The 24,122-nt window shown below is 22.8% G+C and overlaps 2 protein-coding genes across 9 annotated transcripts in view; one reads left to right on the top strand and one right to left on the bottom strand.

Annotated features, from left to right (window-relative positions):
• Nucleotides 1–24,122, top strand: part of LOC127290449 (death-associated protein kinase 1-like) — a 37,458-nt gene that overhangs the window by 3,202 nt on the left and 10,134 nt on the right. For 5 of the 6 annotated variants that reach the window (XM_051319010.1, XM_051319011.1, XM_051319013.1 and 2 more), the window contains 14 exons: nt 978–1,138; nt 1,231–1,351; nt 2,219–2,519; nt 4,918–4,966; nt 5,504–5,620; nt 5,901–6,173; nt 7,556–7,738; nt 7,931–8,045; nt 8,880–9,071; nt 12,485–12,726; nt 15,992–16,081; nt 16,581–16,745; nt 17,977–18,195; nt 18,300–18,479. In XM_051319010.1, the coding sequence (XP_051174967.1) occupies nt 978–1,138; nt 1,231–1,351; nt 2,219–2,519; nt 4,918–4,966; nt 5,504–5,620; nt 5,901–6,173; nt 7,556–7,738; nt 7,931–8,045; nt 8,880–9,071; nt 12,485–12,726; nt 15,992–16,081; nt 16,581–16,745; nt 17,977–18,195; nt 18,300–18,479 (2,408 nt within the window). The remainder of the gene's footprint in view (nt 1–977; nt 1,139–1,230; nt 1,352–2,218; nt 2,520–4,917; nt 4,967–5,503; nt 5,621–5,900; nt 6,174–7,555; nt 7,739–7,930; nt 8,046–8,879; nt 9,072–12,484; nt 12,727–15,991; nt 16,082–16,580; nt 16,746–17,976; nt 18,196–18,299; nt 18,480–24,122) is intronic. The other variant, XM_051319015.1, reaches the window with a different exon arrangement.
• The window catches only part of LOC127290446 (uncharacterized), a 55,066-nt gene continuing 40,347 nt past the window's right edge, over nt 9,404–24,122 (bottom strand). For all 3 annotated transcript variants that reach the window (XR_007844341.1, XR_007844346.1, XR_007844347.1), the window contains one exon: nt 9,404–9,533. The gene's annotated coding sequence lies outside the window, so the exon portion shown is untranslated. The remainder of the gene's footprint in view (nt 9,534–24,122) is intronic.

Here is a 24,122-nt window from a genome sequence, read left to right as displayed (position 1 = left end):
CTCTCCTGAAATTCAATTATTTTTAAAGATTTTTATAATATTCTTTGAAAATTTAACTATCTGAAACTCATTTTTTGCTTAAAACGTTTTCAAATTATTGTATTTTTGACTGCAATTTCTTATAAATTTTTTAGTAGGTAATAATATTTATTGAAACTTTAGTCTATTGTCCCAAAAGTTGACTTGGTTTACACTATATAATTAATAAATTTTTTAGTAACAGAAATCATGAAAAATTTTTAATTAAAAATCACTTGAAGTTCAATTAATTTCAAAAATCTAAATTGTAAATCTTTTGAAAATTCAATTACTTTTAAAAAATGTTATCTAAAATTATTTGATAAATTATTTTTAATTCTGTAAAATTTAATTATTTCCTGAAAATTAACAAAATCTTTTAAAATTCAATTATTTCAAAAAAAATTTCAACTTTAACTCTTCCAAAATTATTATTTTAAAAAAATTTTTATTTAAAAATCTGTAAAACTTATTTAAGTACAAAATTTTTAATTCGAATAAATTGCTTAAAGCAGACTTCAAAAAATGATAAAAATGGAACTTTAAGAATTTTTTTTTTTGTCGAAATTTACCCTATTTAAATAAAATTTGTGAAAATTTGTTTTACAATTAGTCAGATTCCGAAATATTCAAAATAAATTTTCTTAATAATATTTTTATAGAATTATTCTCATTACAGAATTAATAAAATGAATTTAATATTTAATTACATTAGTTATTTAAAGTAAAATATTTATTAACCAATTAAATTTTGTTAAAATAAAAAAAGTCGATATTTTTTGGAATATAAATTGAATAAAACGACTTTTTTTATGCCTTAAAGTCGATCCAAGGCCTTTATTTTAATACTCTAAACAAAAATTGACTAAAAAAAATATTTCGAAATTTTAAAAAATAGATACAGTTTCTTTTTTTAAATATAATTTGTTTTTGTTTTTAAACAATAAAATATTTTACAGCAAGAGAAGCTGGACTATTGGCTAGATTAAGGCATCCTAATATAGTTTCGTTGCACAAAGTTATAGACACTGGTAAAACGGTAGTATTGCTTTTGGAATTGATTTCTGGAGGCGAACTATTTCATTGGTCACCACCTAATGAATCTGAAGCAGCTCATGTGGTATATATATACAATTTCCGTATTATTAATTATTAAAATTGTAAGCGCACAATATTGTCATTGAGAATTCTCATCTATTTGCTCTTTTCAAGGTTCGCCAAGTGTTAATGGCGTTAAGTCATTTGCACTCGCATCAAGTGGCTCATCTTGATATTAAACCAGAGAATATTCTTCTATTTACACCTCCACCCATGCCTAATATAAAATTAATAGGTAATTCATCAATTTCAATTTAAAAAAAAATTCATACGAAATTTTTTATTCAAACTTATTTTTAATTGAAATAATCCCTTTTTTTGGAGAATTTAACATTCAATAAGGCGAATATGATTATAAAATTGTAGAATATTAATTAATTTTTTAAATTAATTAATTTTTATTATATTATTTAATATTTATTATTAAAAATTAATTCATTTTTATTGACAACTGCAGTTTACAATATAAGCTAAATAAATAGAGAATAATAGACAGACATGTTAAAAGTATATAAAAGGAATAACAATACCAATAGTATAAAATTATTGAACGTTTGAAGGAATCTATAAATAGTGTTAGTGAAACTGTATTGAGAATAATAACATAGATCGTCTATAATAATGTGAAATATAAAAAGGTATTTGCGATAATAGATAAGCAAAATTAATCAATGCCCTTATTTTATATAAAAAAAAATAATAATAATGTTATTAAGAGATTTACGAGAATACTAACTCACTGTCTCAAAATATTTACGAATAATATAATTAGGAGCGAGAAAATAGTCGAATTCTCTAATATAAAAATTTTAAAAAGAATTTTTATTACATTTATTAATAATTAAACTTGAATATTTTCATAATAGCTAATTACTAATTAGCTAGGACGTTCGGTAAAATGGTTGGGAACCATTTAATGTTATTGGGTAAATTTAATTTCTTTTGAATAAACTTAAATTTAAATTAATTAATAACAATTCTAATTTTCGTTGATCTAAACTTCTTTTTTATTAGTGAACAAAAATGTCGATATTTGTTTTTTTTTATTAATTTTTTATATTTTATTTCATTGCAATTAGTAAATAGTTGGACTTTTTTTCAGATTTAGGTTTGTCGCTTCGATTGACACCTGGATCACAGCATCGTGCACTTTTTGGAACACCTGAATTCGTAGCACCGGAAATTGTCAACTACGAACCATTGTGTTTAGGAACAGATTTATGGGCTGTTGGTGTATTAACGTATATTCTTCTAACTGGCGCCTCTCCTTTTTTGGGCGATGACAAACAGGAGACATATTCAAATGTAGCAGCGTGTAATTATCAATTTGATGAAAATTTCTTCTGCAAAGTGTCCGAAGTCGCCAAGGATTTTATTCGTTCGTTATTAATTAAAAATCCAAAGTACGTGAAATTTTTCTATTTTTCTGCATATGTTTTTTTTGTTTTTTACAAAATTATAAATGAATGGTAGAATAACAAAAGAGGACAAGCGCCAATTCACTGTTTTTACAGGAAGTGAAAAATATATATTTAAAAATTCTGCAGGTCATTTAAAAAGAAACTTAAGAAAACCGTTTCGAAATATTATTATGTTTTAATAAATAAACAATAATTTGCTCAAATAAACTTACATATTAACGAGAAAAATAAATAAAAAAAAAAAAACATGAATTATGAAAAAATATACAATTTAAAGAAAAACTGGATAATTAGTTTTTTTTCTATTGAATTGACGAGTTGAATGAAAAAAAATTTGCTTGAGAAAAGGTTGTTGGTTTTCGAAAAAACTATGAATTAAGTTCTTGCTTTGCAATCAACCAATATCTTATATTTAAATTTAATTGTTAACAATTATTATAATTATAAAAATAGTTAAAAACTAATAACAAAATGATATTAAAATTATAAAAAATTAAAATTAATAATTTATTATTATTTTGATTAATATACTGTTATTTTTATTTATTTTAATTTTGTTAAAAGCTATGTTTTTAATTTTAAGTAGGTATTAAATTATTCACAATATTGTTGACTTACCATTTTCTTTTATTTTTCAATCGAATTGTAATGAATTAAATTTGAGGCTATTTTATAATATTATTGATTAAAAACTCATTTAAAAACGCAATAAAAAAGAAAATCCTTTCACAGAAATGTGTAAATGAAGTTAATTAATTTTTTTTTTATGAAAAAACCTCAATTTCGAAAAATTATCGCTTGTCCCCTTTCGTCATTCTACATTTCAAATATAAATCAGGGTGTCCAGCGGACCTTGAAATCCTTGAATTTTTTTTTATATCTTAAAAAAACCTTGAATTTTATAACAAAACCTTGAGTTATTATTATTAAGATTTTCTAAAAGACTAAGTTATTTCTTAAAATATTTTTACAAACTAAACAAAGATCTCGATTTTTTATCATTAATTCTAATTTTTCAAAACTCGAAGATTTTATTGAAATTTCTTTTGTCTAATATTTTTTATCATTTTTAAATCTTTTTATAATTATTAAAAATTTTCATTTTTAAAGCGATTTTTCCTTCAAATTTTCCTTTTTTTGTAATTCATAAAATTTATATATATATTCATATACTTTTACAAACTAGTTAGAAATTCTTAATTTTTTCTTTCATTCTGAAAATTTATAAAATTCTCATTTTTAAAATAATTAAATGTTTAAAGAAATATTAAAATTATTAAAATAATTTAATTTTGGAAGAGTTACAGTTGAATTTTGAGAAATAATTGAATTTCAAAAGATTTTGTTAAATTTCAGACAATAATTTTAAATTTTACAGAATTGAAAATAATTTATCAAATAATTTTAAATAACAGTTTTTTTTTTAAATAATTTAATTCTATTTACAATTTATTTAGAATTTTATTTACTGATTTACAAATCAAATTTTTGAAAATAATTGAACCTGAAGTGATTTTGTATTGAAATTTTTGGTAATTTTATTTGCTGTTTTTTTTTTAATTATAAACAATTATTCAGGATGTTTACTAGTCCTGAAAGTACTAGAAATGTCCTGAAATTTTAATTATTTTCCTTGAAATTTTTAAGTTTTTAATAATTTGATTCAAATTACGCGGCAATCGAATATACTTATTGTTAGTTAATTAATTTATTTTATTGTTTCTTAAAGAGCATTACAATTTTACTTCTTTTGGTATAAATTTTGTTTTAAAGTCTTACCTGTTAAGTGAAATAAAAATGTAAAACTATTCAATTAAATGTCCTGGAAAGTTCTGAAAAATGTTCTGAAATTTCAAATTAGATTTTCAGTATAGTCTCACCCTGTTATTGAATTTCATAAAATTTTTAATTGAAAGATAATTTAAGATAATTAAATTTGTGAAGAAGAATTTCATTAAAATTATTGAAAATAATTCATTTAGAGAAGAATATTAGTTAAAAAATTGTTAAATAATTCAAATAAAGAAGATGTAAAGAAGAATTTTGTACAAAAAGTATAAAAAAAAGTCATATAATCCGAGGCCTGCAGGTACAAAATAAAAATACTTTAGTAAATTTTTTAATATCAGGTAATTTGTGTTAATATTTAATTATCTGCAAAATTCAGAAAATATCTGAGTTTAAAAATAGATAGGTATTTTAAATAGATATTTAAAAATTAGATTTTTAAAAAATATATTTAGAATCGCTTTCAAATGAAATTAATTGGAAATTATTTTGAAATAATCAGAAAATTTAAGAAAAATATAATAATTTTATTGGAAGAATTCTTTGTTGTTGACAATTTTCGTTTATATTTTTTATTTTCATTTTATTACAGAGAACGAGGGAGTGCGGAGTTGTGTTTAACGCATCCTTGGATTCTCACGGTGTGTTCCCGAATTCAAAGATCCTCGTTCGCACTTTAGATTTTTTTTTTTTAAAGATTTTTACGTTGATGTATTAATTTTTTTTTATTTATAATTGTACTATATACGTTGTTGTTTTTTTTTCTCTCGCAACTGTTTGACGTTAATGCCAGTTGTACATGTACATTCCGTTCGTTCGCTGTGAATAGACGCTTAGGTGCGGTACTTGACATTATTATCGATGGATTAGATAATAAAAGAAAAAATTAATTGAATAATTAAGTTTCATTATTATTTTTATTATCATCACCGATTGGTATTAGCGTCGCGGCAGATTTTTCTTCTCTATTATTTTTGAAGCACGCTTTTCTCTTTATTTATATTATTATATATATATGTATGTTTACTTTTTTTTTTCTTTGTCTTCTTTTGAGGAATGTTTCTATTTTGTCTTGTGAGTATTTTTTTTTATTCACTCACGAGTGAGTCTTTCTTATTTGGTATAATTGTTTTTTTTATATATTTTTTATTTTTTTTTTTAATGAAATATTTATACAGGAAACGAAAGCTTCTCAAGGTCTCAGTGGAGCAATGATCAGTACTGTTAAGAGAGGATGTGTTGAAGCGGTTTCGCAACTTCTTCAGCAAGGCGCCCCATTGGATGTTAAAGACTCGGTAATTTATTTTTTTTTTTTTTTGTAAATTTTGAATTAAATAACTTAATGAAAATCGTTTATTTTTCGGATAAATTATTTTATTATTTTTTTAGGATAAATAATTTCTGTTTTGTGACGAAAAAATAATTTAAAGAATAAGAATCAATTTATTAGTAAATAAATAAAGAAAAATGTAAATAAAAGTGTTGCAAATTTTAGTAATATAGAAATATTTGTTTAAATTATTAATTTTGTTGAAAATTAAATTGAAAGGATTTAATTAATAATGATTTATTTAGAAAGATGAGACACTTCTGCATATTGCCTGTGAATGTGGTGATGAGGGAATGACTGCACTTCTTATCGATAGTGGAATAGAATTGGATGTAGCCAATAAACAGGGACTGACTCCGTTGCATATTGCTGCTAGAAATGGTTACATCGACCTTGTAAGACTGCTCTGCATTGCTGGTTGCGATGTTAATAAAACAAATCACGGTATTCGAGCGGATATAACTGCTATTAAACATGGCCACACAGAGATTGCGAATTTATTAGATAAATTAAGAAACGTAAGTATTTTTATTTTATTTATTTAGTTATTATCATTCAAATTTTATTCAACAAAATATACATATTTCAATTACTTAAACATTATTAGGAAAAATTATATTAATATGTAATTTAAAAAAAAGGAAACAATTATTTTAGAATTTTTTTTTTTTTATTAAATTATCAAGGTTTCTATAACACCTGGAAAATTTGTAATTTTCATGGAATTTTCTTTTTGATTCATTGAACCATGAAATTATCGTGGAATTTTTTATTGATAGCCGAATATCATTTGACTGAATTTCGTATAACCAAATTTTTATTTAATTAAAATTACATTTGAATAAATTTTAGTTTTTTTAATTAAACAAATTGTTTGTACAACAATATTTTCATGTAACCAAATAATTGATGACGGAATTTTTATTGAACTAAATTTTGAATCGCTATCACCCCCTAAATTTGCATTTAATTAAATTCTTTATTAATCAAAGTTTCATTTGACCCAATTTTGGAATTTAAAGGAAGTTTCTATTAAACGAGTTGTTATTGAACTCATTTTTCATTTAGTTGAATTATTATTTGAAGAATTTGTTTTTATTATTTAATCAAATTTGCATTTAACTGAATTGTTATTTGGCGAAATTTTCAAATCGAACAAATTTTTAATAAATTAAATTTAAATTTTATCAAGTTGTTATTTGATGGAATTGTTGTTTCTTTTTTTTTGAACTTATTTTTATTGAATAAAATTTGAATTTAAAGATATAATTGTTATTTAACGAAATTTTCTTTTGAACTAATTTTTATTTGGATAAAATTTGAATTAAACCGAATTGTTATTTGGGGGAATTTTCAAATTGAACGAATTTTTAATTAACCAAATTTGTATTTAATATAATTTTCATTCCATCAAATGCTTTATTTAAATTAAACAAATTTGATTTTCATTGATTTTTTATTTAATCGTATTGTCATTTTTTTTTAATATTATGGAAATTGTAAAACTTAGCTCCTGGAACTAATGTAAAACTCGTGGAATTTTGTATTAAAAAAAAGTTATCATTAAAAAATTCTAAATAAAATATATACAGTATCATGATAATTAAAAATATATAATTTTTCAAAATTAATTATTGTTAAATTCAATTATTTTTATTTAAAAGTGAAAATTTTTTAATTTAAATAGTTTTTTAATTCAATTATTTTGTAAATTTGATTGTTAGAAATTTTGTCATATAGAATTTGTAAATTTAAAAATTTTTAAAGTAAAAAAAAAAGAAAAAAATTTTGCTAATAAAAAAGATGGCCAAAAATATTTAAAGCTTGTGAAAATAAGTTACAAAGAATTAAAAGTTTATAAAAATGAAATTTTTGCGAACGTTTAATTTTTAATTTGCAGCTAGCTCAACGCGAGATGTATATAAAGCAATTAAAACCTACTCATAGGCCAATAGATCGTCTTCATATTAGATTTTTAGGTCATTGTGCATCTGGTAAAACATCGTTAATCAATTCTTTGAGATCTGGAATTTTTAGTTTTGGATTTTTCCGCAGATCGAAAAGTCAAAATTATAATTGTAAGGTGAGAAATATATATAAATTTTTTTTCATTGAAATTCTTAATATTTTTGAATTGTATTTTTAAAAAATGTTTTACTTTAAACTATTGTTCTGTGTAATATAATTATAGAAATGATTAATAAGAGATAAATTATAATTTAAATAAATAATTATTTACAAATAATTATTTGTCATTTTAAAAAAAAATGTTTAGAGAGATCCAAGCATCGAATTGGACGTGACGAGTAAACACGGTTCTTTGAGTTTCGAACACAGCGACAACGAGTACGAAAGCACTTTAGGTGTTGAATGTAGCAAGGGAAATGTCGGTGAGACAATTTTTTAAATTAAATTTGCATTATTTTATTTATACAGTTGATTATTATAAAGATCATGATTAATTAAATTTTCAATCAATTTTTATTGGTCAAAATAAATTTATTAATTAAAATTTTAATCACATGCAAGTACAATTGATAGAAATTTAAAATTAACGAAATTTCATTCTATTAATAGATTAATCCATTTAAGTTTCAAATTAACCAAATTTTAATTTATTCAAATTTTAATTGATTTAAATTTCTAGTTATTTGAATTTTAATTTGGACAAATTTTAATTGATTTGAGTTTCAAATTATCTGAATTTCAATTTGTCTAAATTTTAATTGCTTTAAGTTTAACATTTTTCAAATTTTAATTATTTTTTGAGTTTCAAATTATCCAAATTTCAATTTTTTCAAATTTTGATAGATTTACGTTTTAAATTTTCCGAATTTCAATTTATTCAAATTTTGATAGATTTAAGTATCAATTTTTTGATAAAAATATAAATTTTGTTACTATTTTCGATAAATAATCAACTCATTTATCTATTATCAAAAAAAGGTACTGTGAAAACAGTAGTGAAATATAATATAGGAAAATACATTTTTCTAATTTTAAATTATTATATTTCTTTATTAAAATTGATTAATATTAAATAAAAAAATTTTTTCTTAGAAAAATTTGACAATGTCAGACGTTGATTAAAAAGTTGAAAATTTTATTTTTCTGGCAACCTTGAAAAAAAATTTGTTTAAAAATTTTTTCTATTATTATTATTCTATATTGTTGTTCGTACATAAAAAATAATTAATTAATGAAAATTTTATTTTTTCTTTCAGGTGGCGATTGTATTTTCTGGGAACTTTGTGGACGTGAAGAATTTCTCGTGTCTTATCATCAAGTTCTAACTTTCAATCAGCCAGCGGTGCATCTTATAACGATAAGTCTCCGTGAGCCTTTGACCGTTCAAGTACAACAAGCTAGATTTTGGCTTCGTTTCATCATGGATCGTATTCCACCGAAAAATATTGGTAAACTTTTATTTTTTTCCAATGTGATTTCTTTCTTTTTATTTCTATATTATTTTTAATAATAGTAATGGAAAATAAATTCCATGGTCTTGAATTTAAATACTCTTTTTATTATATTCTTTTTTTTTTTTTACTGTTTTCAAAAAAGTTTTTTTTTTTAATTGATATATTTAATAAAATTTAAGAAATAGTAAAAGTGAAAAGTCAGAGAATTTTTTTCCTAGCAGTTGTTAGAAACACTGTTAAATTATTTTTTAAAAATGAAAAAACAGTAAAATTTTTATTAAGAATATTTGGATATTTTATTTTTAATTTGGAAAAAGAATAATAGATATTTTATTTAAAATCTTTTATTCAATTGATAATAATTATTTAGTTTATTTTTGAAAAATAGTTTTTTTTAAATAGCTGCGACTTTGTTCTCCCTGCATGCTTCTGCCATCTGATGGTGTCAGGACGTAACTAAACATAAACAAATATTTCAAATAATATTTTTATTTCATTTCAATATTCAGGTATTGAAGGACAATTAATTTAAAAGGGTGTCATAAATGGTTTATTATGACTAGACTTTCAGTCGACTCTATTGTTGTTATCTCTCCTTATTTTTATTTTGAATCTTTAATATTTTAATTTAATATTTTATCACAAATTAACTTTTAGACCACAATTATAAACCAAATTCAAAAATAAATTCTTGTTTCCTCTAATTTTTCTTTTGAATATTTAATATTTTAATTTAATATTTTATCACAAATTAACTTTTAGACCAGAATTATGAAACAAATTTGAAAATTCTTGTTTCCTCTAACTTAGAATTCAATTCTGAACAGAATAAAAATTCAATTACTTTCTGACTAAAAGTTGCGTTTTATTGTATTTGTTTATATAAATTGTTTACAAAATATAAAAAAATTTATTTGAAATAAATTTATTAATGAAAAGGAAATTTACGTAGACTTTAAAGCAAATTTACTCAAAAAATTAATTGAAGTAAAAAAATTTTAATTGCCAAACGATAGAACATAAATAAGTAATTTACTTTTTTAGACCATTGATTTGTATTGCGTGAATAAATTAATGGTATAAATTAATTTAAAAATGTTCTTAAACAGGGTGTCTAACGGTCAGGGAAATCATGGAATTTAAATGGTCAGGGAAAAGTCAGGAAATTTCTTTAATTTTCTGGAATTTTTTATAAATTAATTAAAGTAACTCAAAAATTTTTTTACTTTTTCCCTAAAGCAAATGCAAATTAAAAAGTTGACCTTCACACTCATTTATTAAGCATGTGATATATCTTATATTCATTACGTAAATAATTATTTACTACTATTTATTGAATACAATAAATGATTTTTTAAACTTGGATAACAATTAATTTTTTTCAGTGAAATATTTGGTTTTTAAATTATAAATAAAAATTATTTGATAAAATTTTATTTTATCGATTTAACTACAAATAAAGTAAATTATTCATTAATACGAATAATTTATTATTTAATGCTAATAACCACATTTAACTTATAAAAATTTTTACGGCGTCGAATATTAAATTATCGTATTTCTATTTAGCAAAATTGTATAAAGTGGATTTTATATTATGCAAAATTTTCAATTTACATTTAACTAAAATTCGAGTTAAAAGAATTTCTATTTAGCAGAATTTTTATAAAGCATTTTTTTAAATACTTTTTAAAAATTTTAAATTAATATATAATTTCAATTTAACGAAATTTATGTCTGTAAAAATTGACAACAAAAGAACTAAGTAGAATTTTTCTTAAATGTGAATTCTGTTAAATAAGAATTAGTTGGAATTAAAATTTTCTTTAATAAAAACTTTGTTAATTTAGAATTTTGTTAAATAGAAATTCTGTTGATTGTGGATTTATTGAATGACAATTCTGTTAAGTAAATAATTTGATAAATCGAAATTTACTAAAATAACAATTCTGTTAAAAAAATTGTTCATTATACAATTTTTCTTGACATAAATTCCGTTAAATTAAAATTATTGTATAATTTTTAAATTCAATTTACTAGAAAATCTGCTTTATATAATTTTACTAAATAAAAATTTAATAATTTAAGATTTGACACCGTAAATATTCTTTTAAATTAAATGCTAAAAATATTTATACGTCCCCAGTTAGTTTATGTATTTCACTTAAATATTTTATTTTTTACGAAACATTATTTGTTTGGTTCAAATAAACCAAATTCGAAAATAAATTCTTGTTTCCTCTAATTTAAAATTAAATTTTGAACAGAATAAAAATTGATTTATTTATGACAAAAAATACGGTACATTGTAATTATTTATAAAAACTCGATAAAAATTGTTTACAAAATTTAAAAAAAATTTATTTGAAATAAATTTATTAATTAAAAGGAAATTTACGTAGCCTTTAAAGCAAATTTACTCAAAAAAATAATTGAATTAAAACATTTTTAATATCTAAATGATAAAACATTTAATTAATTTACTTTTTTAAACCATTGATTTGAATTATGAATAAATTAATAGTATAAAAGGTTTTAAAAATGTTATTTAAATATTTCTTAAAAATGAAAAAAAGTGACAATTTTTTAAAGAATATTTGGATATTTTATTTTTAATTTGAAAAAATAATAATAGATATTTTATTTAAAATCTTTTACTCAATTGATAATTTATTAGTTTATTTTCGAAAAAAGTTTTTCAATCTTCCTGCATGCTTCTGCCACCTGACGGCGGTAGGACATAACGAAACATAAACAAATATTTGAAGTAAAATTTTTATTTAATTTCAATATTCAGGTATTGAAGGACAATTAATACAATAGGGTATCATAAATGGTTTATTATGACTAGACTTCCAGTCGGCTCTATTGTTGTTATCTCTTCTTATTTTTCTTTTGAATATTTAATATTTTAATTTAATATTTTATCACAAATTAACTTTTAGACCACAATTATAAACCAAATTCGAAAATAAATTCTTGTTTCCTCTAATTTAGAATTCAATTTTGAATATATTAAAAATTCAATTAATTTATGACAAAAAATTGCTGTTCATATATATAAATTGTTTAAAAATATGAGAAATATCGCAAAACAATTGTTTAATAAAAAGAAAAGTTACGCGCAAAAATTTCAATCAAATTTATTAAAAAAAAACACAAATTTTTTACCCACAAATAGCCTTAAATTAAATTTGTTTATAATATTTGTTTATATAAATGATAAAGTTAATTGGAAAAATTTTTTGTTCATAATCATTCACGTTCAGTACCATATTATAAGGCGATAATTAAAGGTCCCTCTTTGCCAAAGAATTTCAAAGACCGTTCGTAACTTTTATTTTTTTTTTTTCAAGAATGATAAATATTAAAAGAGATATTAATAATTTGTTTTTTTTTTCATAAAGGATTTGCAGGAAAATGTGGAGAAGTTAAAGTTATTTTAATTGGAACATATGCGCCAGAGGCGTTAACGTCAAATTCAAATGGAGTCAATCTTCTTGGACCATTGTTGCCTTGCTTAAAAGAATTTACGCCAATTTTAGGAGAAGAACCATTAATGGTTGTTTTAGATGCAACAAATCCATCAAGTCCTGGCTTAAAAATTCTTAGAACTTATTTACATAATGCGAGAACTGAATTTTTTGAGGTGAGATCATTGAAACGAGCTGAAATTCTTGGTAACTATAGTTTCATAAATATACTACATATATATAAATATTGAAAAAAAAAATAATAATTAAATAATATCTCATAAAGTAAAAAAAAAAAAGAAAAAAATGATTAAAATAGTAATTACAGCACTTTATTAAAACCTCAATTTTTTGGTATCGAATATTTTGTTGCTGTAACCTTTTTTGTGCCATCATTTTGTATATTCTCTATATTCTCCACACTTAATGATTTAATTTTTTAATTTTTTTTCTCTTTTTTTTTTCTTTTCTTTTTGACCCATTGTGAATCCACCCAAAGGTATGTTGGCAGATGCACGGTATCATAGCATGCTTTGATTTCCGTTCTTTATATTCAAGATTTAAAAGTTCAGTAATCAAATCACGCAGTATTTTAAATCAGCACAATGTTCTTTTTTTTGTAATTTATTAATTTGATAATATTTGGGAAATAAATAATGTATCATTTTTTTGTTCAATTCTATATTATAAATGTCGAATGATTCATTATTACGAAAAAAATTCGCTGTTTTGTCTTCTTTCATATTTTATTATGAACAAATAATATTGAATAACATAATTTTTTTTAAACATGAATTTAAAATAAAAAAAAATCTGAAAAATTATATTTTTAAAATTTATTTCTGTGCAAATTTAATTATTTGTAATAAAAATTGTTTTAAAATTTTTTTTATTTAAATTAAATTATTTTGAGAAATTTAATTTTTCTAAAATTAATTATTGTTAAATTCAATATTAAATTATATTTATTAATCTTCTTATGGTTATATGATTGTTATGATTTCACGTCATATATAAATATTATCCGCAAGTTTTTTTTGTAAATTAATTTTTAAATTTGTTGAATTTAAAAAAAGTACTTGCAAAAACTTTTATAAAAAATTTAAAAATATTAACTTTTTAATTTGTAAGAATTATATAAAATTTATTTCTTACATTAAATTTTAAATTATTCAAAAATTTATGTTGAAAATAATTTTTTTTTTTCAAATATTTGCTCAAAATAAAAATCTAGATTTAAAAGCGAGAAAAAAAATTTCTCGAATTTCATTTCGATGTATCTAAGAACATGACAGAATAAATAATAATTTATTTAGTAATATCCCGTGTGGAAAAAGCCACGATCTTGCCCTCAAGAGTTCGGGGCCCCCGGCGGGGGCCCATGAGGGCTGATCCATATGCCGAATCCATGAGGGGCACCGTAGGGGCCCCGCATGGATCGCCCTCATGATCGATTAGCAAAATTTTCTAAGTCCAAAAATCAAATATTTTTTTATCACCAAAAAATTAATGTTTATAATGATTCACAACAATGAAAAACGCGTTTTTAATTAAAATATATTTTCACTTTTTTTGAAAATAACACTCACACTTATGGCGAATCCATGAGGGGCACCGTAGGGGCCCCGCATGGATCGCCCTCATGATCGATTAGCAAAATTTTCTAAGTCCAAAATTCAAATATTTTTTTATCACCAAAAAATTAATGTTTATAATGATTCAGAACCACGAAAAACGCGTTTTTAATAAAAATATATTTACACTTTTTTGAAAATAACACTCACACTTATGGCAAAATAGATGAGGGCCACCGTAGGGGCCCGCATGGATCGCCCTCATGATCGATTAGCAAAATTTTCTAAGTCCAAAAATCAAATATTTTTTTATCAACAAAAAATGAATGTTTCCAATGATTCAAAACAACGAAAAACGCGTTTTTAATAAAAATATATTTACACTTTTTTGAAAATTCGCCTGAGATGATTCATGATAATAATCATAAAGCATATAATTAATTATATTTTATAAATTGCATTTGATTGGAAAATATAATTTAATATCTTAACTTTAACTAAATGATGTTAAGCACTTTTCTTTGTTAGGTATTTTTCAAGTTTAAATAGCATCAAGAAGTTAGCATTCGTTTTGAAGTAGCGTGCGTAGCGTAGTTGGTAAAGCGTTAGACTCATAGTCCGTAGGTCGTAGGTTCGATTCCCCCCATGCGTTAGATTTATTTATTTCTCAGGTTTGCGTTTAATCATTAATTCTATGTATGAATTAATTGAAAAATGAAAATATCGGTTAATAGTATGCATAAATTACATATTTTTTAATTTTTTAATTAATTAATTTATTATTACTTTTAATTATATCCGACAGTTAATTAATTAGAACGTTAATTAATAAATTCAATTTGAGTAAGAATTTAATTTAAAATTGAATAATTATTAAATAAATATGTTATTTATTCATAACTTAAGCTTATTTATTATCAATTAACTTTTATTATTAATATTATTGATTAAAAAACATTATGGCAAACTTGAGGGCAAGATGAGGGCAAACGTGAGGGCCCATAAGGGCGCCCGTAGGGGCACCCTCATGGATCGCCCATGCGGGCGCCCTCATCGATGAGCATGTCGTTTCCATGAGGGGCCCCTATGGATCATCCATATGCGCCCCTCATGGCATGAGGGCGATCCATAAGGGCCCCCGCTGGGGGCCCACATCACTTTTCCACACGGGATTATTAATAATTAATTAATAATTATTAATATAATAATATTATTATTATTTATGTTATTAATAATTACTAATAAAAAAGTTAGAATTTTACCATTTATTTATAGTACGTAATGTAAATAAAATAAATATAAAAAATATAAGTTAATATAATTATTTTTCAATATATAAAAAAAAATATTTATAAATTATCGTTTTCTTTAAACGTAAAACATTTGAGAAATTCGACAAACAGCGTAATTTTGAAAATAGTGGATTTCTTGAAAATTTTTCTATATAAATTAAAATTTATTCTCTCTATATATATGCAAACAAAAAGTGGCATGTTTTTTTAAATTACGTATCCTGTGTCGTTGATCCCGACGCATGGTTATTTTTTGTGGGCTTAAAAAAAAAATAACAGAATCTCAAAATTTATTATATATACAAATTCAATTTGTTTTACTAATTTAATTATTATTAATTTAATAATGTCAACAAAAAAAAAAAAAATAAACAAATAGAGAAAAAAAAACTCCGTCAGCCAACACTTGGTGGAATGTATCATGTAATAAAAGGAAAAAAAATATAATTTTTTATTTCTTTTCTGTTTTTGAAATAAAATTTTTTTTGGTTCTTAATTGGTTGGTCGCAAAACAAAAAAAAAAAAAACTATTTTTTTACTGACAACAGCTTTAATGCATGCAACGCATGATATAGGATGGACCGGACGTTGCAGAAAGTTTTCTTCATCATGACACACTGCGCGCAGCGGCCAAGTACGTGCCTCTGGCGAATCTTGACAAACAGGTCGATCCATTTATCATTTTCTTTCGTTTATAAAATGAATATCGGTGTTGTGATATTTTTTATGATATATATATATAGTAGATGTTTTATTATTACATATATTTTTTCCCAATACACTTGTTAATTGCACTTTATTAATCAAAAAATAAAGTTTCTTTTCAAGTTCCTTTGCTTCGTTCACGTTGATGATGGCTTTCAAGTTTATTTATAATAAGAATATTAATAATAATAAAAAAATAAAGAATAATAAAAAAAAGTAATAAAAGTAATAATAAATATAAATATATTAATACAAGATAGTAATAAAATAGAATATATTTATCAAAAACAATTTTTTTTACAAAAATAAATAAAAAAAAAAAAAAAATTGAGAGGCAAATAAGAAGCTATTCAAATACTTGGACGAAGTTGGTCTTGAAAAAATTTAATATCAAAATTTATTGCGTTCATTGATGTAGTGTTTGAATTATTTGTGTTCTTATGGATTTTTTCATTTTAGGGTGCAATGGTGTGGACAGGTCTTGCTGAAGCATGGAGGACTCATGTACAATCACTTGAGGAACCGCCAATAATGTATAATTTGTCAGAATTTTTAACGGATGTTCGAAAAGTTAATCCCCTCGTTTCTTTGGAGCATTGCAAACATTTGGCACAACAATTACAAGTAAGTTGATAATAAAAACAATGAAATTTGCAGAGAAATGGTTTTATAATAAAAATTTTTGCAAATAAAAAATTAAAAATAGCAAAATTTTAAAAAAGTACGAAAAAAAAATTTTAATAAAAATATAAACTAAAGCAGACAATATAAAAAAAAATAAACATAAACAAAATATACAAAAAAATAATGAAATAAAAATAAATTATTAACCAACATTAATAATTTGACTAATTACAAATAAATTTGGCAATATTTTTTAAAAGTTTTTTGTAAAAATTTCATTTCGATATTTGAAAATAATTAATATCTTGAAGTGCTGTAATCAAAGTTTTTTTTTTTTTAATAATATACAATGAAATTAAAAAAAAATGTATAATATAACTTTTCTACAAATAAATAAATTATCGCCCTTTGAAAACGGCACTGAAGATGAAAATGATAAACATTGATTTTAAAATATTGTTTTCTCGAAACACGGACATTTTTTTTACAAAATTGGCCAAAACGCCAATGATCCTTATGTTATAAATTTCCTAAATCCAAAAGATTGTGCGAAACCATACAAAAACGCAATTGAAAAACGAAAAGTAGTAAAGTTATACAATATCAGTTGCTTCCTGCATGCTTCTGCCATCTGACGGCGGCAAGGTGTAATGAAGCTGTCATTATATTATTTTCTTACTTTTTGTTTAGCAAAAATTTGGTCCAAATTTTTTATGGATTCACACAATTTGTCCATGTTTCGAGAAAAAAGTATTTTAAAATCAATGTTTATTATTTTCACGTTCAGTGTTGTTTTTATATAGGGCGATAATTAAAAGTCACTTCTGGCCAAAGAATTTCAGAGACCGTTCAACACTCTTAGGTATATGTAAGCACCACCCCTAATTTTAAACCACGTAAATTTAAATTATTAAACAAGGTTATATTTTTTTTTTGCATAATTTGGGACCTAAAAACATATAAGGTGGTCAAAATATTAATTTTTTTAAAACTAATTTCTAAAATGGTCAAAAATTAAAATTTTATTTTTTTGATTTTCCTGTATGTTGTTAGGACCCAAATAATTCAAAAAAAATATAACCTCGTTTAATAATTGAAAGTTTAAGAAAGTCAAAATTGAGGCAACTCTGTATAAATAATTAATTAATAGTGTAAATAAAAAATACCTTCTCATTATGATGAGAATGTTAAAAAGAAATATGAAAAAAGTGAAATAATTTTTATATTTCAGGCTTTAGGTGAATGCTCATTACTACCGGGCGATTTACTTGTTCTTAATCCCGAATGGCTTTGGCGTGATGTTATTGGATGGCAATTGAATCCTGATCAACGTGGTCGACTCGGTGGACGAACAACTGGAGTTTATGCAATTGAAGATTTTCAAGCAAGATGTCCTTGTCCCGCTAATCAAGCTCTCAATATTTTGCAAGCCATTAATCTTTGCATTTCTGTGAGTAACAATTATTTTTTTCCTTTTTAAAAATAGTTATGGAAAATTTTAATGAAAGGATTATAAAAAAAATAATAAAATTTGTAATGTTTGATTTTTGATAGTGTGAAGTCGAAGACAATGAATTGGAATACGAACTTCCATGCTTAAATCTCATTGAGAGGTTACCAGGTTTATGGGAACCTTGGAAATCTTGCTCGGCACTCCTACCGCACGCTGGACTTCGTCTTTGTCCAGGAGAAGCTCGACTTTATCATCTTTCACCTATTTTTCCACATTTACAGGTAAAGTAACAATTCTTTGTTACATTTGAGTAATTATTCGAATAATTTACACAAAAATTCGTTCAATTTTAATAACAATAAACTGTTTTTGGATGAATTACACACTAATTGGAAAGCATCAATATTCCCTACATTAGACCTGTTGAAATTTTTGTGATTTCAAATGAAAAATTATCGAATTTTTATTTAGCACAAAGTTATAAAGTCGAGTTAATAGTAAGCCAAATTTTCATATCAAAGAATTTCTATTTAACTAAGTTCTGATTTTATAGAATTTTTATTTAATTAAACTATAGTATAACAGATTTTCTAATGCATCAAATTTTTCAAATAATACAACTTCTGAATATTTAATTATTTTTTAGAATTGTTAAAACGTCGAATTTTCATTTTATATAGAACTTTTACGTAACATTTCAGTGGGAGCTTTAAAATACACCAATAAAAAATTATCAAGAAAATTGTGATTGTTCGATTTGAAAACTATCGCTGAAATTTTTCGGTCTGGTGTATGATCAAATATGTGAAAGTTCTATCAAATAGGAATTTCACGGTTTAACAGTTATATCAAAAGACAATTCGGCCAAATGGAGTCTCGGTTAAATAGGAATTCTTTCACTTAAACATTCAGATAAGTAGAATTTCTGTTGAATAAAAATTTGTTCACATACAATTTTTTTTAAATAACAGTATTGATAAATAAGAATTAATTACCGTCATCAGGGGCTATTATTATACTTAAAAAAACAATATTATTTTATTTACAATCATTTATTCAATTGATAATTCTTTAGTTTATATTTGAAAAATTTTTTTTTAAATAGCAGCGACTTTGTGCTCTCTGTATGCTTCTGCCATCTGACGGTGGCAGGACGTAACGAATCATAAACAAATATGTACTTCAAGTAATATTTTTATTTAATTTCAATATTCAGGTATAGAAGGACAACTGATACAATAAAGTGTCATAAATGGTTTATTATGACTAGACTTTCTGTCGACTCTATTGTTGTTATCTCTCCTTATTTTTCTTTTGAATATTCAATATTTTAATTTAATATTTTATCACAAATTAACTTTTAGACCACAATTATGAAGCAAATTCGAAAATTCTTGTTTCCTCTAATTCAGAACTAAATCAAAATTATTAAAATTTCAATTACCTATTCAAATTTTACGTTATGTAAAAATGTACATTTTTTTCTACCTTTTAAAACTATAATCACATTCCGTAATGAAAAATTGAAGAAAAATTATTTACAATCGTACAAAATTTTTTTATTTTTTAAAAATAAATAATTTTATGAGATGTCCTTTATTTTAATTATTTAACAAATTTTTCACTAAAATTCTTTACTAAAAAAATTATTTTTAATAATTTTAATGAAATTCTTCACAAATGCAATTATCTTAAACTGTTTTTCAATAAAAATTTTTATGAAATTTAATAATTGAAAAGCTCCACGGAATAACAATCTATGGCACAATTGAAAAGTTTGGTTATGAGCTTTTAAAAAACGTAAATTTTCATGAAATTTGTAATAAGTATGTATATGTAAATTGTTATTTATTACACTTTTGGTAACTATTATTAATTCTATTAGTTAGAATAATTCGGTTACAGCTATTAATTTATAAAATTTTTATATTTTTTGAAAGCTCATAACCAAGCTTTTCAATTGTGCCATAGATCGTTATTCCGTGGAGCTCTTCAATTGTATATAATTTTTAAAAAATTAGCAAATAAAATTACCAAAAATTTTTATTTCAAAATCACTTGAAATTTAATTATGTGCAAAAATTTTAATTTTTTAAAATGATTTTTATAATATTCTTCGAAAATTCAATTATCTAAAAGCATTTTCCTTTTAAAAAAAATCTTTGAATTAAATATCAAAGAATATATTATTAATTGTAGTTATTTTATTTCAAATTATTATTATTTAGATGAAAAAATAATAACTTTTGTCCTCCCTGCATGCTTCTGCCATCTGACGGCAAGACAGGACGTAACGAAACGTAAACAAATACTTTAATTAATATTACTATTATAATTTCAATATTCAGGTATTGAAGGACAATTAATACAATAACACCATAAATGGTTTATTATGACTAGACTTCCAGTCGATTCTATTGTTGTTATCTCTCCTTACATTTTCTTTTGAATATTTAATATTTTATCAAAAATTAATTTTTAAGACCAGTATTATGAACTAAATTTGAAAATTCTTGTTTCCTCTAATTTAGAATTAAATTTTGAACAATTAATTAATAAAGTGGAAATTTTCGCACAAATATCTAAAGCAAATTTATTAGAAAAAAAATTGAATTAAAAAAATTTAAATAGCTAAATGATAGAATATCTAATTAATTTACTTTTTTATACCATAGATTTGTATTTTAAATAAATTAATAGCATAAATTGATTTAAAAATGTTCTTTAAATATTTTTTTAAAATGAAAGAAATAATATACATATTTTATTTAAAATCTTTTTTCAATTGATAATTATTTAGTTTATTTTTAAAAAAAGTTTTTTTAAATAGCTGCGACTTTGTGCTCCCTGCATGCTTCTGCCACCTGACGGCGACAGGACGTAACGAAACATAAACAAATACTTTAAGTAAAATTACTGTTATAATTTCAATATTCAGGTATAGAAGGACAATTAATACAATAAGGTGTCATAAATGGTTTATTATGACTAGACTTCCAGTCGGCTCTATTGTTGTTATCTCTTCTTATTTTTCTTTTGAATATTTAATATTTTAATTTCATATTTTATCACAAATTAACTTTTAGACCACAATTATAAACCAAATTCGAAAATAATTTCTTGTTTCCTCTAATTTAGAATTCAATCTTGAACAGAATAAAAATTCGATTAATTTATGACAAAAAATACGGTACATTGTAATTATTTATATAAACTGTTTACAAAATAAAAAAAATTTTATTTCAAAACAACTGATTAATGAAAAGAAAATTTACGCTGAAAAATCTAAAGCAAATTTATTCAAAAAAAAAAAAATTGGATTAAAAAAATTTAAATAGCTAAATCATAGAACATCTAATTAATTTACATTTTTAGACCATTGATTTGTATTATGAATAAATTAATAGTATAAATTGATTCAATAATGTTCTTTAAATATTTTTTTAAAATGAAAAATTTTTTAAGACAATTTGGATATTTTATTTTTAATTTGAAAAAATAATAATAGATAAGGGAGTCAATATGACCAGGAATTTAAAATGTGATCTGGAAAACCAGGAAATTAATAATTAAACCGGGAATTTTTCAGATATTCTAAAAATTTATATCGTTTATTACATCTTATTGCATTAATTTCTCAGAAAAATGTATTTTTAAAATAATTATCTAATTATTTTTTTTGTAGTAGTGCATTATTAAAATTTATTAGAAAAATTAATATTTTAAAAAATAAAAAAGTTATGAATTTTTTAGAAAAATGGTCATTTTTTGTGTGAAAAAATTAAATTATTTACAAAATTTTGACCGGGAAAAAAAATAGACCGGGGAAAAACCGGGAATTTTTAATTATAAAAATTATCTCCACCCTGTAGATATTTTATTTTAAATCTTTTATTCAATTGATAATTCTTACTTTTTTTCGAAAAAAGTTTTTTTTAAATAGCTGCGACTTTGTCCTCCCTGCATGCTTCTGCCATCTGACGGCAAGACAGGACGCAACGAAACATAAACAAATACTTTAATTAATATTACTATTATAATTTCAATATTCAGGTATAGAAGGACAATTAATACAATAGAGTGTCATAAATGGTTTATTATGACTAGACTTCCAGTCGATTCTATTGTTGTTATCTCTCCTTATTTTTCTTTTGAATATTCAATATTTTAATTTAATATTTTATCACAAATTAAATTTTAGACCACAATTATGAACCAAATTTGAAAAGTCTTGTTTCCTCTAACTCGGAATTAAATTCCGAACAATGTATTTGTTTGTACAAATTGTTTACAAAATATAAAAAAATTTATTTCAAAACAATTCATTAATAAAATGGAAATTTACGCCGAAAAATTTAAAGCAAATTTACTCAAAAAAATAATTGAATTAAAAAAATTTAAATAGCTAAATGATAGAACATATAATTGATTTACATTCCTGGTCATTGATTTGTATTGTGTATAAATTAATAGTATGAATTGATTTAAAAATATGTTCTTTAAATATTTTTCAAAAATGAAAAAATTGAAAATTTTTTTTTTAACAATATATGGATTTACTGTTTTTATTTTTTAAAATAATAATAGATATTTTATTTTAAATATTTTATTCAATTGATAATTCTTTAGTTTATTTTTGAAAAAAGTTTTTTTTAAATAGCTGCGACTTTGTGCTCCCTGCATGCTTCTGCCATCTGACGGCGGCAGGAAGTAACGATAAAAATTCAAGTAATATTACTATATTATTTCAATATTCAGGTATAGAAGGACAGTTAATACAATAGGGTGTCATAAATGGTTTATTATGACTAAATTTCCAGTCGACTCTATTGTTGTTATGTCCCCTTTTCTCCTTATTTTTCTTTTAAATATTCAATATTTTAATATAAGATTTTAACAAAAATTAACTTCTGGACCACAATTATGAAATTCGAAAATTCTTTTTTCTATTTATTTAAAGTCGAAAATTTAATGTTTTAATTTAATATTTCTCCACAAAAATGTGTTCCCTGCATGCTTCTGCCCTCTGGTGGCGACAGGACGTAACGAAACATAAACAAATACTTCAAGTAATATTACTATTATAATTTCAATATTCAAGTATAGAAGGACAATTAATACAATAGGGTGTCATAAATGGTTTATTATGACGACTTCCAGTCGATTCTATTGTTGTTATCTCTCCTTATTTTTCTTTTGGAATATATATAATATTTTAATTTAATATTTTATCAGAAATTAAATTTTAGACCACAATTATGAACCAAATTCGGAAATTCTTGTTTTCTCTAACTTAGAATTCCATTCTGAACAGAATAAAAATTCGATTAATTTCTGGCCAAAAATTTCTAAACATTGTATTAGTTTATATAAATTTTTGAAGTGAGGATTTTTGAGGACTTTTATCGCAAAACAATTGTTTAATGAAAAGGAAATTTAAGCACAAAAAACTAAACTAAATTAAAAAAAACAATTTTTTCTGCCCATAAATAATTGTAAAGTGTGAATGTTTGTAAAATTTGTTAATAAAAATGATAAAAATTAATTGCAAAAAAATGTGAAAAAAACTTCAATTAATTTGTAATTAAAAATAACTGTAAAGTGTATTTGCTTATAAAAATTGTTTTAAAAAAATAAGAAATTTTATCGCAGAACAACTTCTTAATAAAAAAAAAGTTCAATCGCAATAGGCTACGTGTACCAATTACGGCGCGTTCATAAGAAAGAACTATTATTACTATTATATTTAATATAACTGTTGCAAAATGATTAAAAAAAATTATTTTAATCTTTTTTTGATACAATTACTTACAAATATGCACATTTAAACAATTATTAATTTAATTATTTGAGATCAAATTTTTACTCTCGCCGTAATTGAAACATTTTTAATATTTTTATTGGCTCCAATTTTGGCGGGCAAA

The sequence above is a fragment of the Leptopilina boulardi genome, unplaced genomic scaffold, assembly GCF_019393585.1.
Source record: "Leptopilina boulardi isolate dan_hultmark-lab unplaced genomic scaffold, ZJU_Lbou_2.1 LbouV2_69, whole genome shotgun sequence".
NCBI lineage: Eukaryota > Metazoa > Arthropoda > Insecta > Hymenoptera > Figitidae > Leptopilina > Leptopilina boulardi.
This window is presented reverse-complemented; position numbering and strand designations above follow the sequence as displayed.